At 44.2% G+C, this 25,736-nt stretch overlaps 1 protein-coding gene across 3 annotated transcripts; it reads left to right on the top strand.

Annotated features, from left to right (window-relative positions):
• Positions 1–1,112: 1,112 nt before the first annotated feature.
• Positions 1,113–25,318, top strand: CTTN (cortactin). 3 transcript variants are annotated; one of them, XM_071559241.1, is made up of 17 exons: positions 1,113–1,285; positions 4,421–4,504; positions 4,732–4,805; positions 5,833–5,962; positions 6,994–7,104; positions 7,913–7,967; positions 9,344–9,454; positions 10,096–10,206; positions 11,420–11,530; positions 13,130–13,185; positions 14,325–14,394; positions 14,831–14,979; positions 20,087–20,176; positions 20,246–20,438; positions 21,380–21,451; positions 23,722–23,854; positions 24,330–25,318. In XM_071559241.1, exons 2-17 carry the CDS (start codon positions 4,421–4,423, stop codon positions 24,331–24,333), a joined length of 1,554 nt encoding a protein of 517 aa, XP_071415342.1. In that variant the 5' UTR covers positions 1,113–1,285; the 3' UTR covers positions 24,334–25,318. The 3 variants fall into 3 exon arrangements, with proteins under 3 accessions (XP_071415342.1, XP_071415341.1, XP_071415343.1); XM_071559240.1 differs by having other exon boundaries at positions 23,722–25,318; XM_071559242.1 differs by lacking the exon at positions 11,420–11,530 and having other exon boundaries at positions 1,114–1,285; positions 23,722–25,318.
• Positions 25,319–25,736: the final 418 nt, after the last annotated feature.

Here is a 25,736-nt window from a genome sequence, read left to right as displayed (position 1 = left end):
GGAACAGCCAGACTGTTTTGCCTGCTGATGAAAGTGATGGAAACTGGATGTCCTTTGGGACAGGGCAGTTTGGGTTACCAAAACATAATGGGGCACAGATGAGTATTAAAACTGGGGGGTAAAAAGGAAGGGAGAAAAAAAAATTAAAAAAAAAAAAAGAGAAAAGAGGAAGGAAAAAAGAGGAAGGAAAAGAAAAATAGGAAGGAAAATAGGAAAAAATAGAAAAAAGGGGAAGGAAAACAAAAATAGGAAGGAAAAAAGGAGGAAGGAAAAAACAAAATAGGAAAGAGGAAAAAAGGAAAGAAAAGAAGGAAAAAGGAGGGAAAAAGGAAAGGGGAAGGAAAAGAAAAATAGGAAAAAGGGGAAAAAATAGGAAGGAAAAAAGAGGAAGGAAAAGAAAAAAAATAGGAAGGAAAATAGGAAAGAAAAAAGGAAGGAAAACAAAAACAGGAAGGAAAAAAGGAAGGAAAAACAAAATAGGAAAGAGGAAAAAAGAAAAAGAAGAAAAAAAGGAGGAGGGGAAAAACATAGGAAAGAGAGAAAGGAAAAGAAAATAGAAAAAAAAGGAAAAGGAAGAAAAAAGAGGAAGGAAAAAGAAGAAGGAAAACCGAAGGAAAAATAGGAAGGAAAAAAAGGAAGGAAATAATAGGAAAAAGAAGAAGGAAAAAGGAAAGGAGGAAGAAAAAAGAAAATAAGAAGGAAAAAAAGAAGGAAAACAAGAAAACAGGCGGGGAAGAATAGAAAAAAGAGGAAGGCAAAAAGGAAAATAAAAATAGGAAGGAAAAAAGGTAGGAAAAAAGAGAAAATAGGAAAAACAAGAAGGAAAAAAAGAGGGGGAAAAGGAGGGGGAGAGAAAAGAGAAGAATGAGAACAATTAGAACGCGCGTTCGCAGCTGCCCCTTGGCCGCTGCCCCGCTCCCGGGCATGCGATCCCGGTCCTGCCCCGCTCCTGGGGGTCCTGCCCCGCTCCTGGGCATGCGATCCCGGTCCTACCCCGCTCCTGGGGGTCCTGCCCCGCTCCCGGGAATGCGGTCCCGCCCCTTGGCCCCTGCCCCGCTCCCAGCACCGCCCCGGGGCGGGTCGCGGCCGGCCCCGCCGCTCCCACCTGGATCGGGAAGAGGAAGTGGGAACGGGACAGAGCGGAAATTACACCGCGGAGCCGCGGCCAGCCCCGGGAGCGCCGGCGGAGCCAGGGCCGAGCAGCGGGAGCGGGAGGAAGAGGAGGAGAAGAAGTAGAAGAAGAAGAAGAGGAAGAGGCAGAGGCAGAGCCAGCACCAGCACCACCGTGAGCACAGCGGGGCCGGGCAGGGGCGGCTGCGGAGCATCCTGCGGGTCCCGGGACTGTTCCATCTCCTGCCTTTGGTGTTACGGGGTTTTATGGGGTGCTGGTTGCGCTCGGAGAGGCGCTGCAGAGAAGGCGCCTCCGCCGGGGATGCCGCGGCCGACCCCCGCTCCCAGTGCCCCCCAGCCCGCATCGCTCACCGGGAAGCCTCGGCCTGTCCCTGTCCCTGTTCCTGCGGGACTCGTCCCGGGGCCCTGGGCAGGGGCAGTTGCCTGAAGGGTGATGTGTCCGCACATCGCTCGCAGCGAGCCCTGCGCTCGCTCTGTGCTCCAGTCCGGGCTGGTCGTCTTTTCCTTTTGTGACCACGTCAGCCACTGACTCCCGGGTGGGTCGGATTTCTCCTCCTTGTGCTCTGGAACTGAGGCTGGAATAGAGGCGGAAACCAGGAAGCTTCCTGCTGGCGCTGGGCTGGGATCCCCCATCACTGGGCTGAGATCCTTTTATCACTGTGCTGGGATCCCCCATCACTGGGCTGAGATCCTTTATCACTGGGCTGGGATCCTTTATCACTGGGCTGGGATCCTTTATCACTGGGCTGAGATCCTTTATCACTGGGCTGGGATCCTTTATCACTGGGCTGGGATCCTTTATCACTGGGCTGGGATCCCCCATCGCTGGGCTGAGATCCTTTATCACTGGGCTGGGATCCCCCATCACTGGGCTGAGATCCTTTATCACTGGGCTGGGATCCCTTATTACTGGGCTGGGATCCCTTATCACTGGGCTGGGATCCCCCATCACTGGGCTGGGATCCCCCATCACTGGGCTGGGATCCCCCATCACTGGGCTGAGATCCCCCATCACTGGGCTGAGATCCTTTATCACTGGGCTGGGATCCCCCATCACTGGGCTGGGATCCCTTATCACTGGGCTGGGATCCCCCATCACTGGGCTGAGATCCTTTATCACTGGGCTGGGATCCCCCATCACTGGGCTGGGATCCTTTATCACTGGGCTGGGATCCCCCATCACTGGGCTGAGATCCCCCATCACTGGGCTGGGATCCCCCATCACTGGGCTGAGATCCCCCATCACTGGGCTGAGATCCCCCATCACTGGGCTGAGATCCCCCATCACTGGGCTGAGATCCCCCATCACTGGGCTGAGATCCTTTATCACTGGGCTGGGATCCCCCATCACTGGGCTGGGATCCCTTATCACTGGGCTGGGATCCCCCATCACTGGGCTGGGATCCCTTATCACTGGGCTGGGATCCTTTATCACTGGGCTGGGATCCCCCATCACTGGGCTGAGATCCCTTATCACTGGGCTGGGATCCCCCATCACTGGGCTGAGATCCCTTATCACTGGGCTGGGATCCCCCATCACTGGGCTGGGATCCCCCATCACTGGGCTGGGATCCCCCATCACTGGGCTGGGATCCTTTATCACTGGGCTGGGATCCCTTATCACTGGGCTGGGATCCCTTATCACTGGGCTGGGATCCCTTATCACTGGGCTGGGATCCCCTATCACTGGGCTGGGATCCCCCATCACTGGGCTGGGATCCCCCATCACTGGGCTGGGATCCCCCATCAAGTTAGAACTTGCACCCCGTGCTGATTTTTATTATGCTGGTGATTCTGCTTCTGTTTTCCAAGGCTTTTTGTTCTTTTTTGGTGAGCAATTGGATTTTAGTAGGAAACAGCAGAAAAACCTGAGACATGGTCTCAGAGTAGAGAAGGCTTTAGGCAGAATATTCGAAGCACAAGGATAAAATACCAGTGTTCCAAAGGTTTGTGTTACAAACTTTTACATCCTCCTCCTGGGCTGCTCCATCCTTTTGTTGCCTTGGTGTTGGACTATCAGTTTTGCAGTTATTCACGTTGCCAGTCCTGAAATTTCTGAAATGCTCCATTAAACTGGTTCATCAGCTCATTCTGGCAGGCTGGAGAACAAGCCTGGCAGAACAAGCTGTGGACTTTACCCAGGGGTTAATAGTTATGCTTTTAAAGGGGAGTTGTCATTCCACCTACTGAGTTATGCTTGTGAGAATGAAATAGCCTGTGACAATCCTCCTTAAAATTTGTTCTCAATTGCAAAGATAAAGGTAAGGGGTCAGAATGGTGGCATGTTAAAAAGCTGAACTATAGTAGAAGAGCAAAGAAAAATCCTCTTTGTGTTTCTGAAAAAGCTGGAAGAGCTGAAAGCTTGGGTTTGACGTTTCAGTTTTGCTTTTTAGAATTTATTTGTTTTGACTTAGCTAGAACAAAGGGTCTAAAACACAGCCACATTCCAGGCAGGTCAGGAATTCTGCTAACTAGTCACATTCAGAAGTGTTAATTAAAAGCATCCAACTTGATACTCCACAGGGGATAAGGTGTCCCGAAGTGAGATGCCCCAAGTCATTAACCTCTTGGAAGTGCTGGATGTTGTTTCTAGATGGATGTTGTTTCTAGATGTCATTCTTTGCCTTTTTATGAATCTTGCTTCCTGGTGTCAGGACTCCAGCACTCATCCTGTGTTTATTCTGAAATCAAACAAGATGCTGAGTTTGTTTGTCTGTCTTAAGAGACGCAAACTCACATTTTCTGTTGGTGGATTGTGTGCAAAGTCTTACAGTTATCTGGATTTCTGTAGTCCTAATGAAACTCTTACACAATGCAGGAGACTGTGCAGGCATAATGTGGGTTATGGAGCCTGAAGAGCAGAAAAACCACCTCTTTCTGCACCTTAACTAAATGCAGAGGAGCTGGAATTAGCAGCAGCCTTTGGAAGAAGGTGGATGTTGGCTTGGAAACCTGTGTGAGGAGAAGCCTTTGGGTGGAGTGAAGGAAGAGAAGACATGTGTTAATATGAGCAAGGAAAGACCTCGTTGTTCTCTCTGAAATCATATCAGTGATGCCTCCTAACCTTTTTACAGTGTAGATAGGAAACCTTAAAGGGGTTTTCAAACCAGCTTGAGAAGACATCCTGAGTGCCAGTGGCCAAATCTGCTTTCACTGCAAGTACAGCTTCTGGTGCTGTGGGTAAATAACATATTTTATCGGGAATTTTAGGTTGCACCTCCATCAGCTGGTGCATGAATGAGTTGCAGGTGACTGGAGGGTGACCCTGCCTGTCCTGCTGCTGTTGCAGATGTGGAAGGCCACTGCAGGCTACGTGGTGTGTGTGAACCGGGAAGATGAGGCCGACGACTGGGAGACGGATCCTGACTTCGTGGTAAATGGATTTTGGGTTACTCCTGTTCAGAGTAACTCCTCAGGGTGGGGGCTGTGGTAGCCAAATCAAATGCTGGGAGCATGTTCCTGGAAGTGAAGGTGGTGGTATCCACCTTTCTATCTCTCCTGATCTCTCCTTCTGCTGGAGGCTTTTCTCTGAACGCTGAAGTGCAGATAACTGTGTGTTTTCTCTGGGGGGTTAACTCTTTCTCTGTGTGTCCTTCACAGAATGATGTGAGTGAGAAGGAGCAGCGCTGGGGAGCCAAAACTGTGAATGGATCCGGCCACCAGGAGCACATCAAGTAAAGCAACTCTCCTGTGGGATGTATTAATAGGGACAGGCAGCTTTTAATCAACTCATGTTCTCAGTTACTTGTGTCTTCATAATTAAAACAAGAGGCCCTGTAGAAGATTATTTGCCAGATTGCTCTTTCAGATACCTCAGTACCTTCCGATCTGATGTTAAAATCAGAAATATGGTGTAGAGACTCCTAAATCTTTCTTTGTCACCAGAAATGTTCTTTTCCAGCCTCTGTGTCTGGAAAGCTTCTTTGCTCTGGTGTATGAGCAAATAGCTCCAGGGAGGAAATTGCTGTTGAGTGATCTGAGCAGCTCCAGTTTGGTGCTTTAAGGAAATGTTTGGGCCCTTAATTCTTAGGCTTTATTTAGAAACCTGTTACCAAACTACAAAACCTCTGGCCAAGTAACAAACTGGTAGGAAAGCAGATGAGTATCACAGAGTGCTGTAGGAAACAGAAATTCTCTATCTGCTGAATCTTGTATTTCTTGCAGCTTTCTGTCTTACTACTGTGAGTTCAATTCCTGCATATTGCAAGGGATCACTCTGGGAAGAGGAACTGCATGTCCCTTTGCATTCTTATTTTTGCATTACATTTGTGTCCAAAATGCTCAGTTAGAATGAGTCCTTTTACCATAGGGACTGTGTGATGGGAGATGATCTCTATTCTGAAAAGTAGTCATTTGAATAAAAAGAAAGAATTTAAATTAGGACACAAAAAAGTGTTTCAGGCACATATTAATTCTAGATAATTGATTGTTCAAATAGCAAAGTTCCCTGCCATGTTAATCTTAAAGCCAACAGTTGTTTTGGTTCTTTTTTAGACAGTTGGGCAGTGGAACAAATCCAGTTCTTCAGAATATGATGAAGTGTTTTATGCAGTGAAAAAATGGGAAGGGCTTGAAAAATGCAAGTTGTCCAGCTCCTAATTAAGATGATATTTTTGTCAACTTTCTGGTTTGCATCCTTTTGAAGTTGTCTGCTGAAACTTTCTTAGTCAAACTTTCTGCTCATTATCATTGCCTTCAAAGTATTCACCAGCTGAGAGAGAATGTCTTCCAAGAGCACCAGAACCTCAAAGAGAAGGAGCTTGAAAGAGGACCCAAAGCTTCCCATGGATATGGAGGGAAATTCGGTGTTGAACAGGATCGAATGGATAAAGTGAGTCATCCAAGTATTTAAAATATCCTTGGAAAATATCATTGTAAAATATTGTAGTCCAGTGAGATTGTACTGTTTATGTAAGGAGTTGAGGGCTCTTTAAAATAATTCTTTATGTAATTCCTTTAGCTGTGTGATAATTAGACATTTCAACTTCTGGCTACTTTATTCTATATGCTCTGTTAAAATAAGTATCAAAACATTCCTGAATAGGAAGGGTTTCTTCCTTTATTTGCTTTAAGTTACTGCAGCATTGTCATGGTACAGAGATTTGCTGAATTTGGGACCAAACCTTGATGCTGAGTTAAAATGAGCATGTACATCATTCTGTCAGCCAGCCCTCGAGAACTGAGTTAAAATGTAGCAGAGTGTCCTGCTGAGGAATTATTTTTGTGGGTATTTTACTCTGAAATACCCACAGATTTCCAAGAAAAGTCTTTTCCCAGGTCTTTTCTAAAATGTTGTGCTGCTTTGTATTTGATGAGATGTAGAAAGGTCTGGTACAACATGCTTGAGCTTTCCCTACCTCAGTTGGTATAACGAAAGAGAGCTCATGTAAAAACCATCTAAAAACTGAAATTTCCAGAGCTTTGAGTTTTCCATAAGTGTAATGGGAAGAATAAAGGGAGTGGGAGCCTTTCCTGTCACATTTAACATTCATTCTACTACAGAATATCTGCAAAATGAACAAGGGGGTGATTGTTTCAGTCAGCAAAAGAAAGGAGCTTTTGTAATGCTTGAAGTTGAAATGATGTCCTATTATTGACATCCTTTTCTGTTACCTGGCAATTACTTCAGCCATTGTGTGCAGAAATGTTTTGCTTTCCCACCTGTTAGGAATGTTCCCTCCAGCACCTGTGTGGAAGAAAAAGGGCAAACACTGTAAAAATAACTTTACTCACTCAGGTGTGTGGGCACCCCTAAGTGGCACAGTGCAGGTTGCCCTTTAGCACAGGACAAGAGAAAAGCATTTTCTCCTACACACAGAACTGGGTGGAACTGCTCTTTCTGAACTTGCCCTTTTCTTTTAGTCAGCTGTTGGACATGAATATCAATCCAAGCTTTCTCAGCATTGCTCCCAAGTGGATTTGGTGAAAGGATTTGGTGGGAAGTTTGGAGTACAAACCGACAGAGTTGACCAGGTAAGTGATTTTCATCTCCTTTTGTGTGTGCAATTCCTTCAAATGTTGATGTGCTTAAAATGTTGTGATGTTTGGTATTTGATGAGATGTAGAAAGGTCTGGTACAACATGCTTAAGCCTTTCCTACCTCAGGTGATATAACAAGAGAGCTCTTGTAAAAAACACGTAAAACCTAAAATTTCCAGGGCTTTGAGTTTTCCATCAGTATAATGGGAAGAATGGACAGAGGTGGGAGCCTCTGCCATTCCTGCTGGTTTTGAAGTTTAGCAGCAAACTAACACTGACTGCAACAAAGACAAATTACTGTTTAAAGTAAAGCCAAAAAAAAAAGCTTTTATTGGAAATTGAGATGAATTGAAAAGAGATGTTAAACCAGTTTTTTTTGTGTTCTCTGACAAGGTCAGTTGAATGCTGTAGAAGGGATTTGTGGATGGTTTATCCTGTATCTCAACACAAACTGCTGGGCAGGATAACTCATGTCCTGTTCCAGGAATCTGTCACAATCCCTTCATGGAAATACTGAATTTCTGTGGCACTGAATTACTCAACCTGGCAAGACTAGAATATGTTGCTGGTGCAGTTTGCTTTGGCAAGGAAGGGCAAAAATCCTTGCCATGGACACAAGTCCTAAGTTATCATGGAAATGAATATGCCCTGGAAGTTAAGTAGGTGTTTATGCTCCCAATCAAGAGGGTCAGAGCAGTACCAAAGACACAGGAGCTTTCCATGCTCTCTGTCCACTGAAGTTCATGCAGTTTTCCTCTTAATATCTAATTCTGTCTCACATAAAATTTTATTTCTCTTCCAGTCAGCTGTTGGGTTTGAATATCAGGGGAAAACTGAGAAGCATCCCTCCCAGAAAGGTACAGTGGGGAGCAGTCACCTCTGTGGGCATGTTTTCTATAACTGATAGATCTTCATGCTTTCACTGTTTGCAAAACACCTCTGCATGACATTCTCAGTGAATCAGATGTTGTGTTTAGTGGAAGAGAGGATGAAAAAGTGTATTTCAAAGTAGTTTCATGAGTTGATGAGGTTTTAAGACAAGAAAATGACGTATCATTGAGAGTCTTGTTTTAGAAATGAGGTTCAAGGACATCTTAGAAATGATGGGAATTGTTCTTTGCTGTCTTGCACCCTGTTGGAAATAGGGAGCCAATTTAATAGGAACCATCATAAACTGTGGGACTTGTTTGTGTTCAAAAAGAAGTTTAATTTCATGTGCTAAAAGCTTCATATTCAGTTCTGAAATTACTTCCCTCCCCTGCCCTCAATTGCTGGGGTGTGATGTGCCCATGAAAAGTGTGTTCATTTTGATTTTGTTGTGCAGACTACTCGAGTGGTTTTGGTGGAAAATTCAGAGTACAGACTGACAGAGTGGACAAGAGTGCAGTGGGGTTTGATTACCAGGGGAAAACTGAGAAACACCACTCCCAGAAGGGTGAATAGACACTGTAGTGGCCTCAGGTTCTGATTTTGTAGGCACTGACCACAGGCCATGTCGTAAACTCTTAATATTTTACATCTCTTGCACTCCTGAGAGGTAACACTGAATAACATTGATGCTGTTGACAACCTGAATTTCTGAAAAAGACACCAAAACCAGGTCCTGCCTGGTTTGAAGTGGTGACCCAACTGCCAGTTACTTTGGAAATGGGTTTGTCTGGACTTTTTTAACCACTTCTTTTGTCAAGCTGTAAAATACTTAGAACTCCAAGCAGTTTAACCAGTGCTTCTAAAAGAATCTTCTATTTGTAGATTAAAACATCTACCAGTCAGTGGTGTCTAGAGTTAATATTCTGTTGCTAATCAGGTTTCCAGGCATCTCTGATCAAAATATCGACCATTTTATTGAAAAATGGTGACATTTTTGCCATCTGCTGTCTGTTTATCTCAAAGAAATGTTTGCTGTCTAGAAATGCTGACAAGAAGGGGATGCTTATTTGAAAGCATCCAGGCTGCTGCTGACATGGTTTTTGCAGTTCACTGTGGCAGAAGTGTCTTAAGAATTCTATTAAGCAATTGAATTGCTGATACTGCCCTGACATGATGCTATTTCTATTTCATTTTCCATCCTGGAGAATGTATTTTGAAAGCCATAAGTGTCTGAAATGAATTTAACTGAGGATGTCAGTGCTTCTTTTAATTCATGATGCAATGTTAGCAGCTCTGATTGTCACCATTTTCCAAGGCAATATTTTTGCTATTGACAAATAAAATTCTTCCCTCTTATCTCCAGATTATTCCAAGGGCTTTGGTGGGAAATATGGTGTGGACAAGGATAAAGTGGATAAAAGTGCTGTTGGCTTTGAGTATCAAGGCAAAACGGAAAAACATGAATCACAGAAAGGTTTTTATTTTCATCTTTTTAAAACAGACATTCAAATCCTTTTAAACCTGGGAAAAGTATTTCCTTTGTGGGGTTGGGTTGGTTTGGTTTATGGGATTTTGTTTGTTTTATGGTAAGTGTGTGTTTGCTTCTTGTGTTTGCAAATTTTGGATTGCCTTAAATGAAAAGGAAGCCATTACAAACTGCATTATTTTCACAGCCTGATTTCCAAGGGACCTTGAAATAAATGTATAATTGGTTATTGAAATAAATGTATAATTGGTTATTGAAATAGATGTATAATTGGTTATTGAAATAGATGTATAATTGCACAGATCTGTGCTATTCAGAGGCAGCATCAAGCCCTTCATTCTTTATATTTCTATTGTGCATATACATGTGGATGTTACAGTTCTAGGTGGAAGTGCAGCAGATTCTTCAGATCTTTAAATATTATTGAATCTGTGTCAGACTTTTGGTGCTTCCTTGCATTGTAGTCCCAGAGTTACTGCCTGTGTGCCCTTCTCCTTCACTCAGGAAGTGTAGCAGGGGATAAAAAGAGTATTATCCTTAAAGATGGTGTCATTAATGACATGATGTTACTTTTTTTTAAATCCTGTTTACAGCCATAAATTGCAATAACTTTTTCTGCAACTCCACAGATTATGTGAAGGGGTTTGGAGGCAAGTTTGGTGTGCAGACAGACAGACAGGACAAGTGTGCCCTTGGCTGGGACCACCAGGAGAAGGTGCAACTTCACGAGTCCCAGAAAGGTACAGCAGCTCAGTTTGAGTATTTATTTATTTATTCTCCCTTCCCTCATCCTGAATTTGCTGTTCCCTGGTGGCTTTGGCCACATCCTCCCCCATGAGTCTCCGTTCCCTGCGTTGCGGTAGTTCCTGTGCACTGGTTGTACTGGTTATACTGGTTGTACTGATGTCTGCAAAGCAGTTTAGCACATCTGATAGTGAGGCCCTGAAAGCTCAGACTTAGTGCTGAGCTCTCTCTGGAGATGCTTCATTTTTTTTTTCCCTTTTTCAGTTCACTGATGCAAACCACAGGTTTGCAATTCCTTTGTACTTGCCACATAGACTCTGTTGTGCATAGCCCTGTTTTCATGCAGGGAAAATCTGATATCTAATATCTAATGCTGTCCCCTCTCATGGCCTGTTCCCATGAAATACTTGGGATCTAGAATAAAAGCTGTAAAATACAGCTTTCCATCCCTCTGCCTGTCTTCACCTTTCCTTCCCTTGGGGAAATGATGATTTTTTTAATCAAAGAAATTCAAGGTGATCCTCAGAATATTGTTCTGTTGGGTGCTCCAGCAGGTTGGTTGAGAGGCTTACCTGAAACCCATTTTTTAATGTGACCTCCCTCATTTTATGACATATATATATATATTTATGTGTGTATTTGTAAAGGCTGTTCCCTAGGCAGCAGCAGGGAATGATCATAGCTCCAGCTGAGATAATTTTTATGGTAATTTTTTTCCCCAAGCTGTGTTATAGCACGAATATTCCTCCTTTCTTTGTAGGAATATCTGAGGGTTGGGCTCTGTGGAGCCCATCAGTCAGATGTCTGTACAGATATTAACCACACTGATGAAGGAAGCTCATTTTATTCCCTTCCATGTTTTGTTACTTATTATTTTGTTTATTCTCTTGTATCTTTTGTTGTTTTGTTTTGGTGAACATATTACCTGTGTGTTTGTGTTCATAACCTTGATGAAGTGCATTATGCAGAATGGATGAAAAAAGTTGAGAAATTCTTTTTATTCTGTGACTTCACATCTGATAAATCACATTGACCTCTTACTCATCTCAAGTCGAAACTTTTTTTGGATTTACTGTCACAAAAGTGTCCTGAAATTTTATTTCTTTTCTTTTCCCACCATCCAAAATAATTGAAAATACTGCAAGAAATATTTTGAATTTTTCTTTTTTTCCTCCCTCCTTTTTAATTTATCACATGTGGCTTTTTCAGACTATAAGAGTGGTTTCGGAGGGAAATTTGGTGTACAGACAGAAAGGCAGGACCCATCTGCTGTGGGGTTTGATTACAAGGAGAAACTAGCCAAGCATGAATCTCAAAAAGGCACTGTTTTTTTCCTCTCTTGCCAGGGCAGCCACTTCTCACCCAGGCTGGAATGGTTCTGTTCTGAGCAGATCCCTGCTAGGAATGTGCAGGCACCTTCTTGCTTCTGTCCCTCCTCTTCCATTTTATTCCTAAAGTGTTATCTGAACCAATCCTGTGTCCAGGAAACAAGTCCAGTGTTTAGTTAACAGCTTTACAAAAGCAGGCAGTTAGTCAATAGCTGTGCATAGAATATGATAATAACAACATTATTGCCAGTGGGATGTTAAGGAAGTTTTGTGCTTAGCAGTTTTAGAGTCTAAATAAAAAGTTTTCCTTGGAGAAATTGGTGAAAAAATACTCGGATAAGGACAGTGCATGTAACCATTAACAAGCAATGGGTTATGGCAAAGATCATTTTAAAGTGACATAGTCTTTGAAACAAGAAGTAGGTAATGTTTATGGCAAAGATCATTTTAAAGTGTTCGTAGTCTTTGAAGCAAGTTTGTGGTTCTTGGGTGAGCAAATGCTGTTAAAATGCTCTCTCTAAAATGCTCTCTCTAATCGTTGTGAAAGAGTTGAGGTACAAACAATGAATTCCTGGTTTTCCTTTATCTTAAAGTGAGGAGTCTGGATCAGGAAAATGTAAGTGTAGTACATTTATTCTGGCTGCCAATACATACAAAGCAGAAGGAGAGGAGCTTGTTCCTTCTGATGTGCTACAGTGACACAAATTCCGACTTGCAGTGTCAGCTGAGCCTTGGCAGAGCCTGAATACAAACACTGGTGGTGGTTTGGGGCCTGAGAGAGAAGGGGTAACTGGGATTGTGTTCCAGGGGGGCATAGAAAGCCTGTCTGTCCCCAGGGCACATTCCTACAGCTCTCTGCCACCAAAAAGAGGTGTTTCCAGTCCTGCTCTGGTGCTCCTCAGACATTCCTTGGAGTGCAGGTCACTGGAAAGAGCAGAAAACTACTCTGGTTGCTCGTTTTATTGTTAATGCCAGGAGTGAGTTAGTGGGGTTTGGGAGTGGAAGTGGTGCCAGAGTCAGGCTGAAGTGAGAGGAGGAGTGTGAAGCTCAGGGTGCCCATTTCTGTGCTGGGAAGGTGCCACAGGCTCTGCTGGCATTGCCCCTGTCCAAGTTAGAGCAGGACTTTTTAATGCTCGTTGCAACCAAATCCACCAGAACAAGAAATCTGCTCACTTTTCCTGCCATTTATACAATTTAACAAGTTTGAGAGGCCAAAAAACCACCCCAAAACTCCTCTGTGGTCTCCTTTGAGCCAAGCAAAGTGCCTTGGGCTCTGTGCCCACTGCAGAGGGCTCAGAATTGTTGCTGGGAAAGGCAGAAGGGATGCATTAGAAGGGCTCAGTCCTGCTTGACGTCCTCTCAGTGCTCAGCTTTTTTCCTCCCAGAGTGCATGTGGCCCATGGTCTGTCTGCTGGTGCTTCCTGGAGGCTCTGACACTTCTGTGCCCTTTCTGCATCCAAACCAAGCTGCATTTTCCTTGGCTGAACCTTCTGCATGCAGCTCACATGGCTGTTTGCATCTGAGGTGGCTGGAAGGTGGGAGGGATAACAAACTCCCCTGCTCTGACCTGGTTTTTTTATCCTGCTTTTAGATTATTCTAAGGGGTTTGGAGGGAAATATGGTGTGCAGAAGGATCGGATGGATAAGGTGAGTTGCTCCAAAAGGCAATGGCTTCTGTAGGGGTACGAAATAGAATCCTAGAAAGGTTGGAAGAGACCTCTGAGATCAGATCATCAAGTCCAACTCTTGATCCAACCCCACTTTGATTACCAGATCATGGCACTAAGCCTGTAGTGTTCAACTCTGCATTCTCCCATCTTCCAGTAGAGTTCTGTGCCTTTCTGAATCATCAAAAAGCAAAAAGTGACACAGAGTCTCTTCATACCCACCTGGATGCAGGTACTTATTTGTGGGGTATCTCTTTAAGTAGGGAAATTATAGAACAGCAAAATCAATAAAAAAGAATAAGAAAAACCATGAATTCCATGATTTTACTCATGTTTTCAAACAACTAGCTGATGTCTTATATCTTGAGGATGCTTAAAATAGGTGTCTGATACCTTCCAATTTTGCTCACTTTGATTGTCAGGGACCTTCTCCTTAGGAAAATTTGGTTTGGTATTTGGAACAGTGCAAGATAGGGAAGTTTATGCCCCCTGTCTACTTTCTAATTTAAGAAAATAGGCAGTGAAAAGGTCCTCATTGAGATTTATCTACTAAATAAATCTTACTCTCAGCTTTGTGTAGGACATTTAAAAGTGAGAAAGTGGCAGAGTTTGAAAAGCTGTAGCTTTTTTTTTTCAACTTGTGGCTTCAGGACCTGAGACCATTCATTTTAAAAAAACCCTCATTTTTTGAGTATTGTTTCCAAAACAGTTGCTCCATTTGAACAATATCTTCCTCTTCAAGGGTACTGGAGGCTTTTACCATGGTAGAAATTCTGCACAATGTGGATTAGAACAGCAACAGCTACACAATATATGTTTAGGACATTGCCTCATTTTTAGTTCTGATGAATCATCTATTCATAAACTGTCTTTTTTTAGTGAGTAAGATTTTGATGTGTTTAAACCTGCCCCTGAAGATTAATTATTTTGCAGTTTGACTTACAGAAAGGATTATTCCCTTTGTGAAGTTTGGATTCTTCCTGATTTTATTTTGATGCTCTGAAAAAAAACCCTTGGGGACAGAATCACAATAAAATGCCACAGATGGAAGTACCTGAATGTCTTCATGAGGTTTTGTGGGGCTTTTAAAATGTGTTCTTTTTTTCTCCTCACTCACAGAATGCAGCAACTTTTGAAGATATTGAGAAACCATCATCAACTTACCAGAAGACCAAGCCAATAGAAGCTGGTAAAGCTCTGGCCCCAAATCCTTTCTTTGGAGATGGTAACGTCCAAAAACCAGGGAATTCCTGTGAATGCAGCAGCTCTAGAAACCTCAGCTGCTTTCCCTCCTCCCTTTAGGGTTTGGTTTGGTTTGTTGGGGTTTGTTTTCTCTTTTCTTTTTATCTTTTTATTGAGAAGGGAGAATAAAAAGCATCAGAGTGGAGAATGGACTTGAGGAGGGGAGTGGTGGAGGCTGTGCCATGGAGAGGAGGGAGAAGTGTTGCAGAGGTTTTTTCATATCAGGAATGTGCACAAGAGGTTTGGCCTTTGAAGGGAGGAGGGTAAAAGAAGGATAGAAGGACTTTTTTTGGATGGACTATGAGCTCAGAAGGCAGAGGAGCAGGAATTTGTCCCGAAAACTCAACAGTATTATTTGACTTGACTTCCAATCTGTGTTCCAGTTGCTAATAAAACAAGCACTATCAGAGCTAACTTTGAAAACCTGGCCAAGGAGAAAGAACAGGAGGACAGAAGGAAAGCAGAAGCTGAGAGAGCACAAAGAATGGCCAGGGAGAAACAGGAACAGGAGGAGGCTCGAAGGAAACTGGAGGTCAGTAGGATTCAACTCCCACTGGAGCAGTGCTGGGAGAAAAGGGGCTCTTTAAGAAAAGGTATCTCCCTTCTTTCCTTTTAAAGCTCCTTTTGTGTTTGCCTGTGTTTGTACCTGCTCTTTACTTGTGTCTGACTCTATGCACCATGAGAGTATCAGCCAGCACACAGGGTGAGAGGGTAACACTTCATAGGATGTCATTTTTTTAATTAGCTTGGCCCAAAATATGCTAATTTTGACCACTAATCCTTGTAGCAGGACCTTTTCCTCCTTACTGCTGCCTTTTGGTACTACCAGATTCCCTTGTTGGAGCCCAGAAGGGAAGAGCTCTGTGGTCCCCAAAAGCTTGTCAAAAAATTGAGTACCATGGTGATAATTGGTGATGCAGCTTTTTGGAGTCAGTGTTGTGGAAGATGGAGGTGGTACTACTCATTGATGTAGCCAGGAGGGTAGGAGAAGATAGTCTTAGACTCTTACAAGTCTTTCAAATGTTAATTGATTCTTAGTTTGGGAATTAAAAAAAATATTAGCTTGGCTTTGGCATGGTGTAAAGCTTTGTGATGTTTGTGTTATTCATAAGCAAGATAATTTCAGGAAGTGTTTAGTCAGGAATTACATCTTACCAGCTCTCTAGAATTTGCATATTTGGTGCAACTGCTGCTGAGGTGGAAGGACTAGTGAGGTAGAAGGACTAGTGCATTAATAGTGACTTGTCCTTTGTGTCTCCTTCCTTTGCGTTGTTACACAGGGACTGAGGTGACCTATCCCCAGTGACCCAGCCCAGTAAGACCAGTCTGCAGCTGGGGGACCTTCCATGCAGGCTGCTGCTGCCCCAGGGTTTGTCCAGAGCCTCTCTGGCAGCTCCTCTTGTGCTCTCATGCTGCTATTTTGATTTCATGACTGTAGTGCATAATAACCCTGATATTATGGCCAGAATAGGGAAGCAGCTGGTGCTGGAGTAAGAATAGACCCTCTTTTCCCCTCTCCTTTTTGTTTTACAGATATAAGAGTAGTCTCTCTTTTCCCCTTCTCCTTCCCTTCTTGTTTTACAGGTATTAGTTTATGCTGGAGGAGACTAAGCAAGGGACACGAAAAGCTGTATCTGGCTATAGGGGGAAGTTTTCCTACTTTTCTTTTTTCCCCTCTCTCCTCTCTTGCTTTTATTTTCTGCCAAAAGTGTTTTTCATTGTTAGAGCCAATATATGCCAGCAGCTGCAGCCCCACTAATAAAACTTGTCTCAACCTCCTCTGTGAGACATCTGGATTCCAGGAAGGGCAGTCAGGTGGTTTCTCAGATCTCTTTGGGAACAAAGAGGGCAGAGCCAGTGCTGCTCTCTCAGATGTGGTGGGTACCCCCTTATCTGGGGGCTGCTGCAGGATGTCAGGGTCACACCATGTCCATCCCATTCTCTCAGTGTCAGCTGATTCATCACAAGTCCAGACTTGATCTGACTGGTTTGTTTGGAGAGTATGAAAAGTGCTTGGTAGGTTTATGGCAAGGTAGTTCTGATCTTCCTAAACTGAGAAAAACAGACTGCAGAGAAACCCCATGTGTAGTCACACAGAAGTGGAGAAGTGGAGAACTGGGCACAGAGTGGCTGGAGAGCAGCCAGGCAGAGGGACCTGGGGGGACTGAGGGACAGGAAGCTCAACAGGAGCCAACAGTGTGCCCAGGTGGCCAAGAAGGCCAATGGGATCCCAGCCTGGATCCAAACTAGCGTGGCCAGCAGGCCCAGGGCAGTGACCCTTCCCCTGGACTCTGCCTTGGGGAGGCCACACCTTGAGTGTTGTGTTCAGTTCTGGGCCCCTCAGTTGAGGAAAGAGATTGAGGGGCTGGAGCGGGGCCAGAGAAGAGCAACGAGGCTGGAGAAGGGACTGGAGCACAAGTGCTGTGGGGAGAGGCTGAGGGAGCTGGGGGTGTTCAGCCTGGAGAAGAGGAGGCTCAGAGGTGACCTCAGCACTGTCTGGAACTGCCTGAAGGGAAGTTCTGGCCAGGTGGGGGCTGGTCTCTTCTCCCAGGCACTCAGCAATAGGACAATGGGCTCAAGCTCTGCCAGGGGAAATTTAAGTTGGAGATCAGGAAAAATTCTTTCCAGAGAGAGTGCTCAGGGATTGGAATGGGCTGCCCAGAGAGGTGGTGGATTCCCCCTCACTGGAGGTTTTTAAACACAGATTGGCCGTGGCACTGAGTGCCATGATCTGGTAAAGGGACTGGAGTTGGACCAAGGGTTGGACTCGATGATCTCAGAGGCCTTTTCCAACCCAATCGATTCTGTGATTCTATGATAATTAACCCTAGCAAATAAAACATACTTCAGGTTAACTAGACCCAAACTAGTTCCCCTGCCTGGTTGAGTGGTTTGGCCCCTCAGCCCTGCTGCTCAGGCTGGTGCTGTGCTGAAATTCCATGGCTCATGTGTCCTGGGTCCAGTTTGACTTCTGAAAACCTCTGTCTTCCTTTTTAGCTGTGTGTGGAGCTTGGGAAATTCTGGTTTTGTGGTATAAATCAGCTCTCTGCATCTGGAGTGATCTGCTTTTTTCTAGGTGCACAGTGTGAGCACAAAGGTTGGATGGAGTTCAGCTTTGTACATCAGTGATGTATTTTAATGATAACCTTTCAGTCATGTGGACTTTTAATACCTTTAAGGTTTCTTGACTCTGCTGGACAAAACTGGGACAAGAGGAGATCACAGAATGGTTTGAGTGGGAAAGGACCTGAAAGGTCATCACCTGCCAGCCCCCTGCCGTGGGCAGGGACACCTTCCACAGGTTGCCCATCCAACCTGGCCTTGAACATTCCCAGAGATGTGGAGGCCACAACCTGCTACAGATGCTGGATGTCTCTCCATTAGACTATTCCTCTTACAACCCAGTTGGAGCCATGTTTTGAACCAGTGAGACCAGACAAAGTCCTCAGGCTTTCTGCCCAGCGTTCCCTTCCACTGCATGGTTTTGTAACCTGGGCTGAGTGGGGGAAGAAGTTCACCTGCTCCATGGGCTCTCTTGCTATTCATTTTGGGTGCTCATGTATCATAGGTAAGGTCTGTGGATGGACAGTGGTGGATTTAGGCTTTTGTTACCCATTCAGCTTCTCATTGAGGTTTCCTGCTGCTGAGAACATAGTTCTCCAGAAGGATTTAAATGTGCTAACACAGATTCTTGTGAGTCAATGAGCTGCTGAGTCTCTTTTTTTTTCTTCTCTTTGCTATCAAAAATTACATTATTCCTTTACCCATATTTTTGCTGTAAATGTGGGTTAAATTCAAGCCATTATGCTTGATTTTTCTTGTGCTTCATCAAAGATTCTGTTGCCTGGACACATTTGGAGCTTTTTTCCCCCCAAAGCTGGTATTTAAATTTCACCATAACGGGATGATTAATGTTCTCACAGTCTGAACGTCTCCATGGTTAATTGTGGGATTCTGCAGACGCTGAGAGAGGGGGGATGAGGGTAAAGGGAGCTGAGATGGCACTGCTGGCACTGCCCTTTGCTGCCAGGTTGAGCATGGAGAGGCCAGGGATGGGACCCACCCCATCCACAGGCACTGTGAAGGGTGGGGATGGACTGTGGCTTGAGTGAACTTTGTTTCTCTAAGTGAACTTCCCACCAAAGGAAGGAAGTCTCACTTTGAGAAAGTATGTGGGCACAGGTACTCCCACAATGGGAATGTGCATATGGGCTGCATTCCTTCCTTCCAGAGCCCTGTTTCCTGGATATCCTGGTTCTGATTTGCTTTTCACATGTGTCATGTAATGAAATGGTGCTCAGGGAGCTCTTTGATGGCTGCTTTGGGTTGTTGGTGCCTCATGATTCCATTATTATCTTCTGCTGCCTTGGAGAACAACCAGAACCATTTCTCTGTGCAGCAAAACCCAGCCTTGGAGGGGTCAAATGTTTTCTGTGTCTCTGTCCTCAACTCCTGTCTGGACTGCAGAGACCATTTTTTAGGACAAATCAGTCAAACTGTTGCCATGGGACACTGTTAATGGATTGATGCTACTTCATTTGTTCCCAAACTTAGGTTCAAGTTTCAGTAATCACTTTGCTCATGCTTTTTCCTCTGTGGCACAGGAATTAAAAGTGTAGGGGAGGGTTTGCATGAGGATAGACTTTCTTCAGAAAGAACAAGTACTAAGCTTTGAATTGTCTTCAAAGCTGGCTCTGCTCTTAAGACATGCTTTGCTTCCTTTGTTAGATGTACTTTTTTTCTGAACTGTGGCAAACAAAGGAAAAAAAGAATTTTCTGCAGCAGAATCCTGTCTCTGGACTGTGATTTCCCCTGAGAATCCTTTGGGAATTTGTGACTTGGTGGACCTAAACTATTGGAGTGCACAGATTCTCACAGCACATATTCTCTCTCCTTTTTTTACAATAAAGAAAGCAGTTTGGTCTTAGATTCACAATTTTCCTCTATGGTAAAGAGAGGCAAAGTTAAATAGGTACCTGACAGTGCTACAGTGTCCTGGCTCCCTAAGGAGTGGCTTTCCAGCCATTGTGGATTTGCCCTCTTGAGTGCCAGAACACTCGATTGAGATCCACGGGTTTTGTGTCACAGAATGCCATAGCAATGCTGCTTTTATTTCTACCACATCCAAGTCTTCTGAGTGTCTGAATCCCTCACTGTCACTATCTGGGACCTGCTTTGTCTGTTCAGTCTCTTGCCTTGGCAGGATGTTTTGCAGACCTGCAGGAGCTTGCATAGAGTTATTTCTCATCCAAGATAGATAATAAATCAGTTGTACAATTAGGATGGGTGGACTTGAGGTTCTTTAAATTTAGGCTGAAATGGGAGACGAGGCCCACCCAGGTGCTGAACAAAATTAATATACTGGACACCAAAATCCTCTGGTTTTTAAACACATGCTTATGTACTGTGGGGTTTTTATGTCTTCACTTTTTCTCTTCTGCTTCACAGGATCTCTGAGGCTTTGCTGTACAACCAGTCTCAACCTTCAGTAGGTTTAACTATCCAGTCCTCCTCTGCTCCCTGCTCCCAGCAGTTTATTGCAGGATGTGCTGCCTCTCTTTCTTCCTGGAGGGTTGTTTCTTGTTCACGTCACCTCCGTGATTAAATTGCACTGAAACTTTCCTTTCTCCTCAATTTAGGAACAAGCTAAAGCCAAGAAGCAGACTCCCCCACCATCTCCTGTCACCCAGCCAGCTGAGCAGAAGGCACCCTCCAGCCCAGTCTATGAGGTGTGTTGGGGTCACTTTGAGGGACAGGAATGTTCAGCAAAGCCCTGACAAACCCCTGTGTTCCTGCAGGACGCAGTTTCCTGCGAGGCAGAGACTGCCCACAAGGGTTCCAACTCATCCCATCCAGCTGCACAGGAGCCAGAGCCTGGCTACAAAGCTGCTGCAGAGCCCAACTACCAAGAAGCAGTGAGCCAGAGAGAGGCAGACTATGGAGCAGAGACTGTCTATGAAGTGGCAGGAGCAGGAGACCATTACCAAGCAGGTAGAGTGTTTATTTCTCTTATAAAACCCTTTAAAATAAAGCTTGTTTCCTGGTGCAATGACTTAATGAATAGTTGTGCTGATAGCACACTTGTCCTAGTTTTCTAAAGGCTTGGTTTGATGAGTCTTTTTAGATTCTCCACCAACAAAATTTAATTAGGAAATTAAGATGAAACGAAGACAATGTAATATGGCTTAAAAGTTTCAAACTATCTTGATCTAGATTTTCTTTAAATCAAAGACATGGCTAAAGTAAGGCTGAAATTTTTTAACTTCAGTGAGTTGATGTTGGAGTCCTTACAGTGCTCTCTGGGGTCTCAGTTCAAAAAGAATTTTAGGGGTAACCATTTCCACCCTATGGAATGAAGCTCAGCATGGGAAGAAAGCACAGAGACGGAGATGAAATGCTTGCTGAGCCAGCACAAAATTCTGTCAGTGCTTTTTGGATTTTGAATTGGATGTGTTGTGTTCTGTGCCCGGATGAATGAAGCTTCTGAAGCTGTAAGAATGAGGTTCTTTTGAAATTCTGAGTCTCTTCTCACCTCTTCTGGTGACTAAATGAGGTGTGAAGAATGAACTTGCTCTGGTAGAAAAGCCTGGGGATTTTAAACAGGCTCCTTTCTCCTCTCTGCCAACATGCACAACTTGTATTAAATGTCACATTTTACAGAAGCATTATAAGGCTGATAGTTTTTATTTTGTACTGTATGAGGTGCCTGTTTGTGAATGCTTCCTTCCAGGCTTAAATTGTGTGTGGTTTAGGGAAAAAGTCCATCCACAAGGAGTGTCAGCACTCCTAAAACCTGGCATGGCCTGTTCCCTGCTTGCCATTTGGGTTGGCAGTGGAAATAAAGGAGGAGCGTGACAGAGAAGAGCTCAGGGTGATGATGGCTGGTGTGCTTCATGCTTTAATCCTTCTCCCCTCTCTCTCTCTCTCTTTAGAAGAAAATGCTTATGATGAGTATGAAAATGAACTTGGAATTACAGCCATAGCCCTTTATGATTATCAAGCTGGTAAGCAAAGCTCTTGTTTTTAACCTTTGTTCTGCACAGATAAGTCTGGATTTTTCCTTTGCCTTTTCATCTTTTGGTCTCTTGTAGTGGTATGTAAAATGAACATGTGGAGAATTAGGAATTTAGTGATTTAACAGTTGCACTGAGCCACTTTTGAAAATTTCTCACTAAGGTTTCTGGAAATGATGGGAAGTTTCAAAATCTTAACAGTTAGCCAAGTGTTAACACTCTTCATGGAATCACAGAATGGTTTGTGTTAGAAGGTGACCTTGAAGATCACCTAGTTCTACCTTCCTGCCAGTTCCACCAGCCCAGGTTCTCCAGGCCCTGTCCAACCTGGCCTTGGACACTTCAAGGGATGGGGCAGCCACAGCTTCTCTGGGCACCCGGTGCCAGGGCCTGCCCACCCTCACAGGGGAGGATTTCTACCGACTATCCAGCCTAAACCTACTTTCTTTCAGTTTGAACTCATTCCCTCTTGTCCTGTCACTACTGTAAATAGTCTCTCTCCATCTTTGCTGAGTTCCCTTCAGGCACTGGAAGGCCACAATTAGATCATAGCATCATAGAATCAGTTGGGTTGGAAGAGACCTCTGAGATCATCAAGTCCAACCCTTGATCCAAGCCCGCTTTGATTAGCAGATCATGGCACTGAGTGCCATGTTCAGTCTCATCTTAAAAACCTCCAGGGATGGTGAATCCACCATCTCTCTGGGCAGCCCATTCCAATGCCTGAGGACTCTCTCTGTAAAGAATTTCTGATGTCCAACCTGAACCTCCCCTGGCAGAGCTTAAGCCCGTGCCCCCTTGTCCTGCTGTTGGTTGCCTGAGAGAAGAGACCAACCCCCACCTGGCTACAACATCCTTTCAGGTAGTTGTAGAGAATGATGAGGTCCCCCTGAGCCTCCTTTTCTCCAGGCTGAACAACCCCAGGTCCCTCAGCCTTTCCTCCCAGCAGAGCTGTTCCATCCCTCTGATCATCTTGGCCTCACTCCAGCAGCTCCATGTCCTGTGGAAAGAAAGGAAGAGGAGCAGAAGAAGGGCTGACTATGTTTACATTAACAATATTTAAACTAAACTTACACAAGCATATTTAACTTTTAGGAGGGACTATATTCAGAGCTACTTTTCCACACAGTTACACACAATCTTAAACGCACCATGCAAGCTATTTAACATCACACAGCTATAGCTAATTATGAAGTACTACATATTTCCTAAAAATTGCTAGATCTAAACTGTCTTAATGCAACTTATTTTAACTTTATAAAAGAGCTCTACTAATGTGTGCTGGTTTAAAGGTAAACCAGCAGGAGAAAATGAACCCAACACAAAAGAGATTATAAGTCAGAGTTGCAGTTTAATAACAATATTACAATAAATGCAATGGCACAAAGAGAGATTGGTTTTAACCCACAAGACCCAGAAGTATAACCCAGTCCACTGGGGCACAAACACGATGGGGTTTGTTGGCCCCTGTGCTGAGCCCCACGTGGTTCCTCTGAGTCCAAAGTAAAAGGAAGTGAAAACCCTGTTGGTGCAGATGATGTCACAGTCTGGTCAAGAGTGGTGGTCTCCTCCTGTCGAGGTTCTGAACCTCCTCTGGATCCAACGAGTGGTCCCAGAAGTCCCCAAACCCCAAGATTCCATCCTCTCAGGGCCAGGTGGGAGCACCCAGTCCCTCCCCCAGGGCAGGGAGTTCCACAATGGGTGATCTGACTCTGTGAGTCAGGGGGGATTTTGGAATGGTTGCTGGCCCATGGGCAGACATGACCCCTCAGGTGGGTGTGAAGGTGCCAATGACTCCCTGGAGGGGAGTTATCCCAGCTCCTGACTCCCAGGATTCTTTCCCACCCAGCTCCCAGCCTGAGGGGTCAGGTGTGCCCTGGGCAGCTGTTGCAAATGGTCCATTGTTAACAGTTCCTGGGAAATGGGATAGAGGGTTTAGAATACACAGATTTGGTCACACCCACACAGTGATAAACTGGTCCCACCTGCTGAACTAAGACATAATATTACTCCATGGAGTTTCTGCAGGCTCCATTTTCAGCTCCTCTGTGGGCCCAAGGTCTCCAAAGAAATTCCATTCTTATCTCAGAAGCTCCACCTACAAATTGGTGCTTGGTTCACTAGCTTGAAAAGGCACATATTCCCTAACATCTCCCCTCAAACCCTTGGCACTGGGGCAGTGGAGCTGCTTCAAACACCAACCTGGGGTGGTTCCTTTGCCCCCTGTGTGCCCACCAGCCCTTTGCCCACTCTCTCTGCAGCTGGGGACGACGAGATCTCCTTCGACCCCGACGACATCATCACCAACATTGAGATGATCGACGATGGCTGGTGGAGAGGCGTCTGCAAGGGCCGCTATGGGCTCTTCCCTGCCAACTACGTGGAGCTCAGGCAGTGAGGACCCCCAGCCCCTGGTCATGCCTTAATTCCCCATCCCCTGACTCCATACACTACAGATCATGATGCTTTTTTCTGAGGATGGAAGGGGTGGGGGGGTGTATACATATTGCTTTTATATTTAATAACTCTGCTGATGCTTTTTAAGGTGTTTACGCCACAGAGGATCGCTAATATATTGTAATTCATAGGGTTTGTCACTAAGGCTCCTTCAGATTATTTTCATGCGTTTGGGAACGTTTCTTCTCTGCCAAATTAGCAAAAAAACACCTTTTTGAGGACAGTTAGTTGGCTGTCTGCTGTAATATTGCATGTTTTACTCATAAGTGAGCAGATTTACTTCAGTGTTTAAGTCTAGTTAGTCTTCCACTAAGTGATTTCAGCAAAGAAAATCCTGGTTTTTTGTAGGTTGTTTGCATTTCCACTTAGAGGGAGTGGGGAGGTGCATAATTTTTTTTCTCTTCTTTTCCAGATAGTGCTTGAAAAAACAGAGAGAATGTTTGAAAGCTACAGCTAGTGGCAGTTAATCAGATACTGTCCAGTATTATGGAATATTAATGTTCTGAAGGAAAGTCTGGTACTTTTTCCTTCTCTTCAAGTGAAGTTCCTTGGGTCTTGCATTGTTTTTTTGGGTTTTTTCCTCTTTATTAATGATTTTGTCTTGATCCTGCTCCTCCTGCTTATGTTATCCCAGAGGAGGGCTGCAAACTCTTTAGCACTGATTGTCTGACATTTCTTTACTTTTTGCTTTTGCTTCACCCTCCTCTTTTCTGAGAAAAACTGGGAAAAGTTCCTAGCCAAGTGTTAAGTCACTCAGTGAGATGCAAACACAGTGGTTAGATCCAAAACCCATATAAACAATCCCCCTTTCAAACCATACAAGAGACAACTGCACTTTTTGTATGTTCAACAGCAACTGCCAGTAATGTTCTACTAAACAACAAAATTAAACCTGGGGGTTTTTTTTTTGCCAAACCTGAATTTCTTGTCATTCTAGAAAGCTGCCCACTGCAGATTTAGGGTCCCTACCAAAGATAGCAAGCTGCATCCAATAGTGCACATGTTCAATGTCTGTACTGTCTGTTCCCACCTTCTGATCCAAATGAAAAGGGCAAAACTGGTGTAGCAGTTAAGAAGGAATGCAAAGAATTTTTATTAACTGTACATTTGGACCAATGGAATATAGAAGACCAGTATAAAAATGGTGACGTCTAATGTGTTGAGGAAGAAAACGTCATGTTGAACAAATTCTTGGATAGTTGAGACAATCCTTGATGAATGTCATAAATGTCTCGTTATCACTATTTTTTCCCCCTCCTTTCCATGGTTTCATTTCTGTGTTGTATTTGCATTACTGGGGTTGGGGTTTATATGCAGTTTATTTTATCCAGTTTTGCATAGAACACCTCATAGAGATATGATTTTTGTAAATTAAATAATCAATAAACTTTTTGAACCATTGGCATGGAACATTTTGTGTGTTTTTAAATCTCTTTGTCAGTCTGTTACAGATAGTTCACCTCGTTGCAAGCTTACCTGGGACTGTTTTTACTCTAAGGAATTGTATTTTCTCTGGTGAGGACACCTTCATCCTTCCAGGTTGCTGCTGCCTGTCTCATAATTCCCTTTCTCAGAACACCACTTTGTCCTTTGGTCCTTCTCCCATGTAGAAATATTTAGCTCAAAATGAGACTTCGGGTAAACTTAAAGGAGAGATGATTTTTTCTTTTTTTGCAATTTGTTTTCTTTTCAAACATCTTAGCATTGAGCTCAGTTTTGTTTTATGTGGCTGTTAATTCTGCTATAAATTCCAGTGAGCTGTGGGTTTGGTGAGAAGAGCTGTCCTGGTTTTGGGAGTACTGGTGGCAGCAGAACACAG

Source organism: Pithys albifrons, chromosome 6 (genome assembly GCF_047495875.1).
Source record: "Pithys albifrons albifrons isolate INPA30051 chromosome 6, PitAlb_v1, whole genome shotgun sequence".
NCBI classification, from domain to species: Eukaryota; Metazoa; Chordata; class Aves; order Passeriformes; family Thamnophilidae; genus Pithys; species Pithys albifrons.
The sequence above is the reverse complement of the archived record's forward strand: the minus strand, read 5'-3'. Positions and strand labels throughout refer to the sequence as shown.

Coding starts and splice junctions, on each gene's coding strand:
- CTTN (XM_071559241.1), top strand. CDS start 4,421: ATGTGGAAGGCCACTGCAGGCTACGTGGTGTGTGTGAACCGGGAAGAT. Junction 4,806..5,832: donor GGCCACCAGGAGCACATCAA/GTAAAGCAACTC, acceptor TTGCCTTCAAAG/TATTCACCAGCTGAGAGAGA. Junction 13,186..14,324: donor AGAAGGATCGGATGGATAAG/GTGAGTTGCTCC, acceptor CCTCACTCACAG/AATGCAGCAACTTTTGAAGA.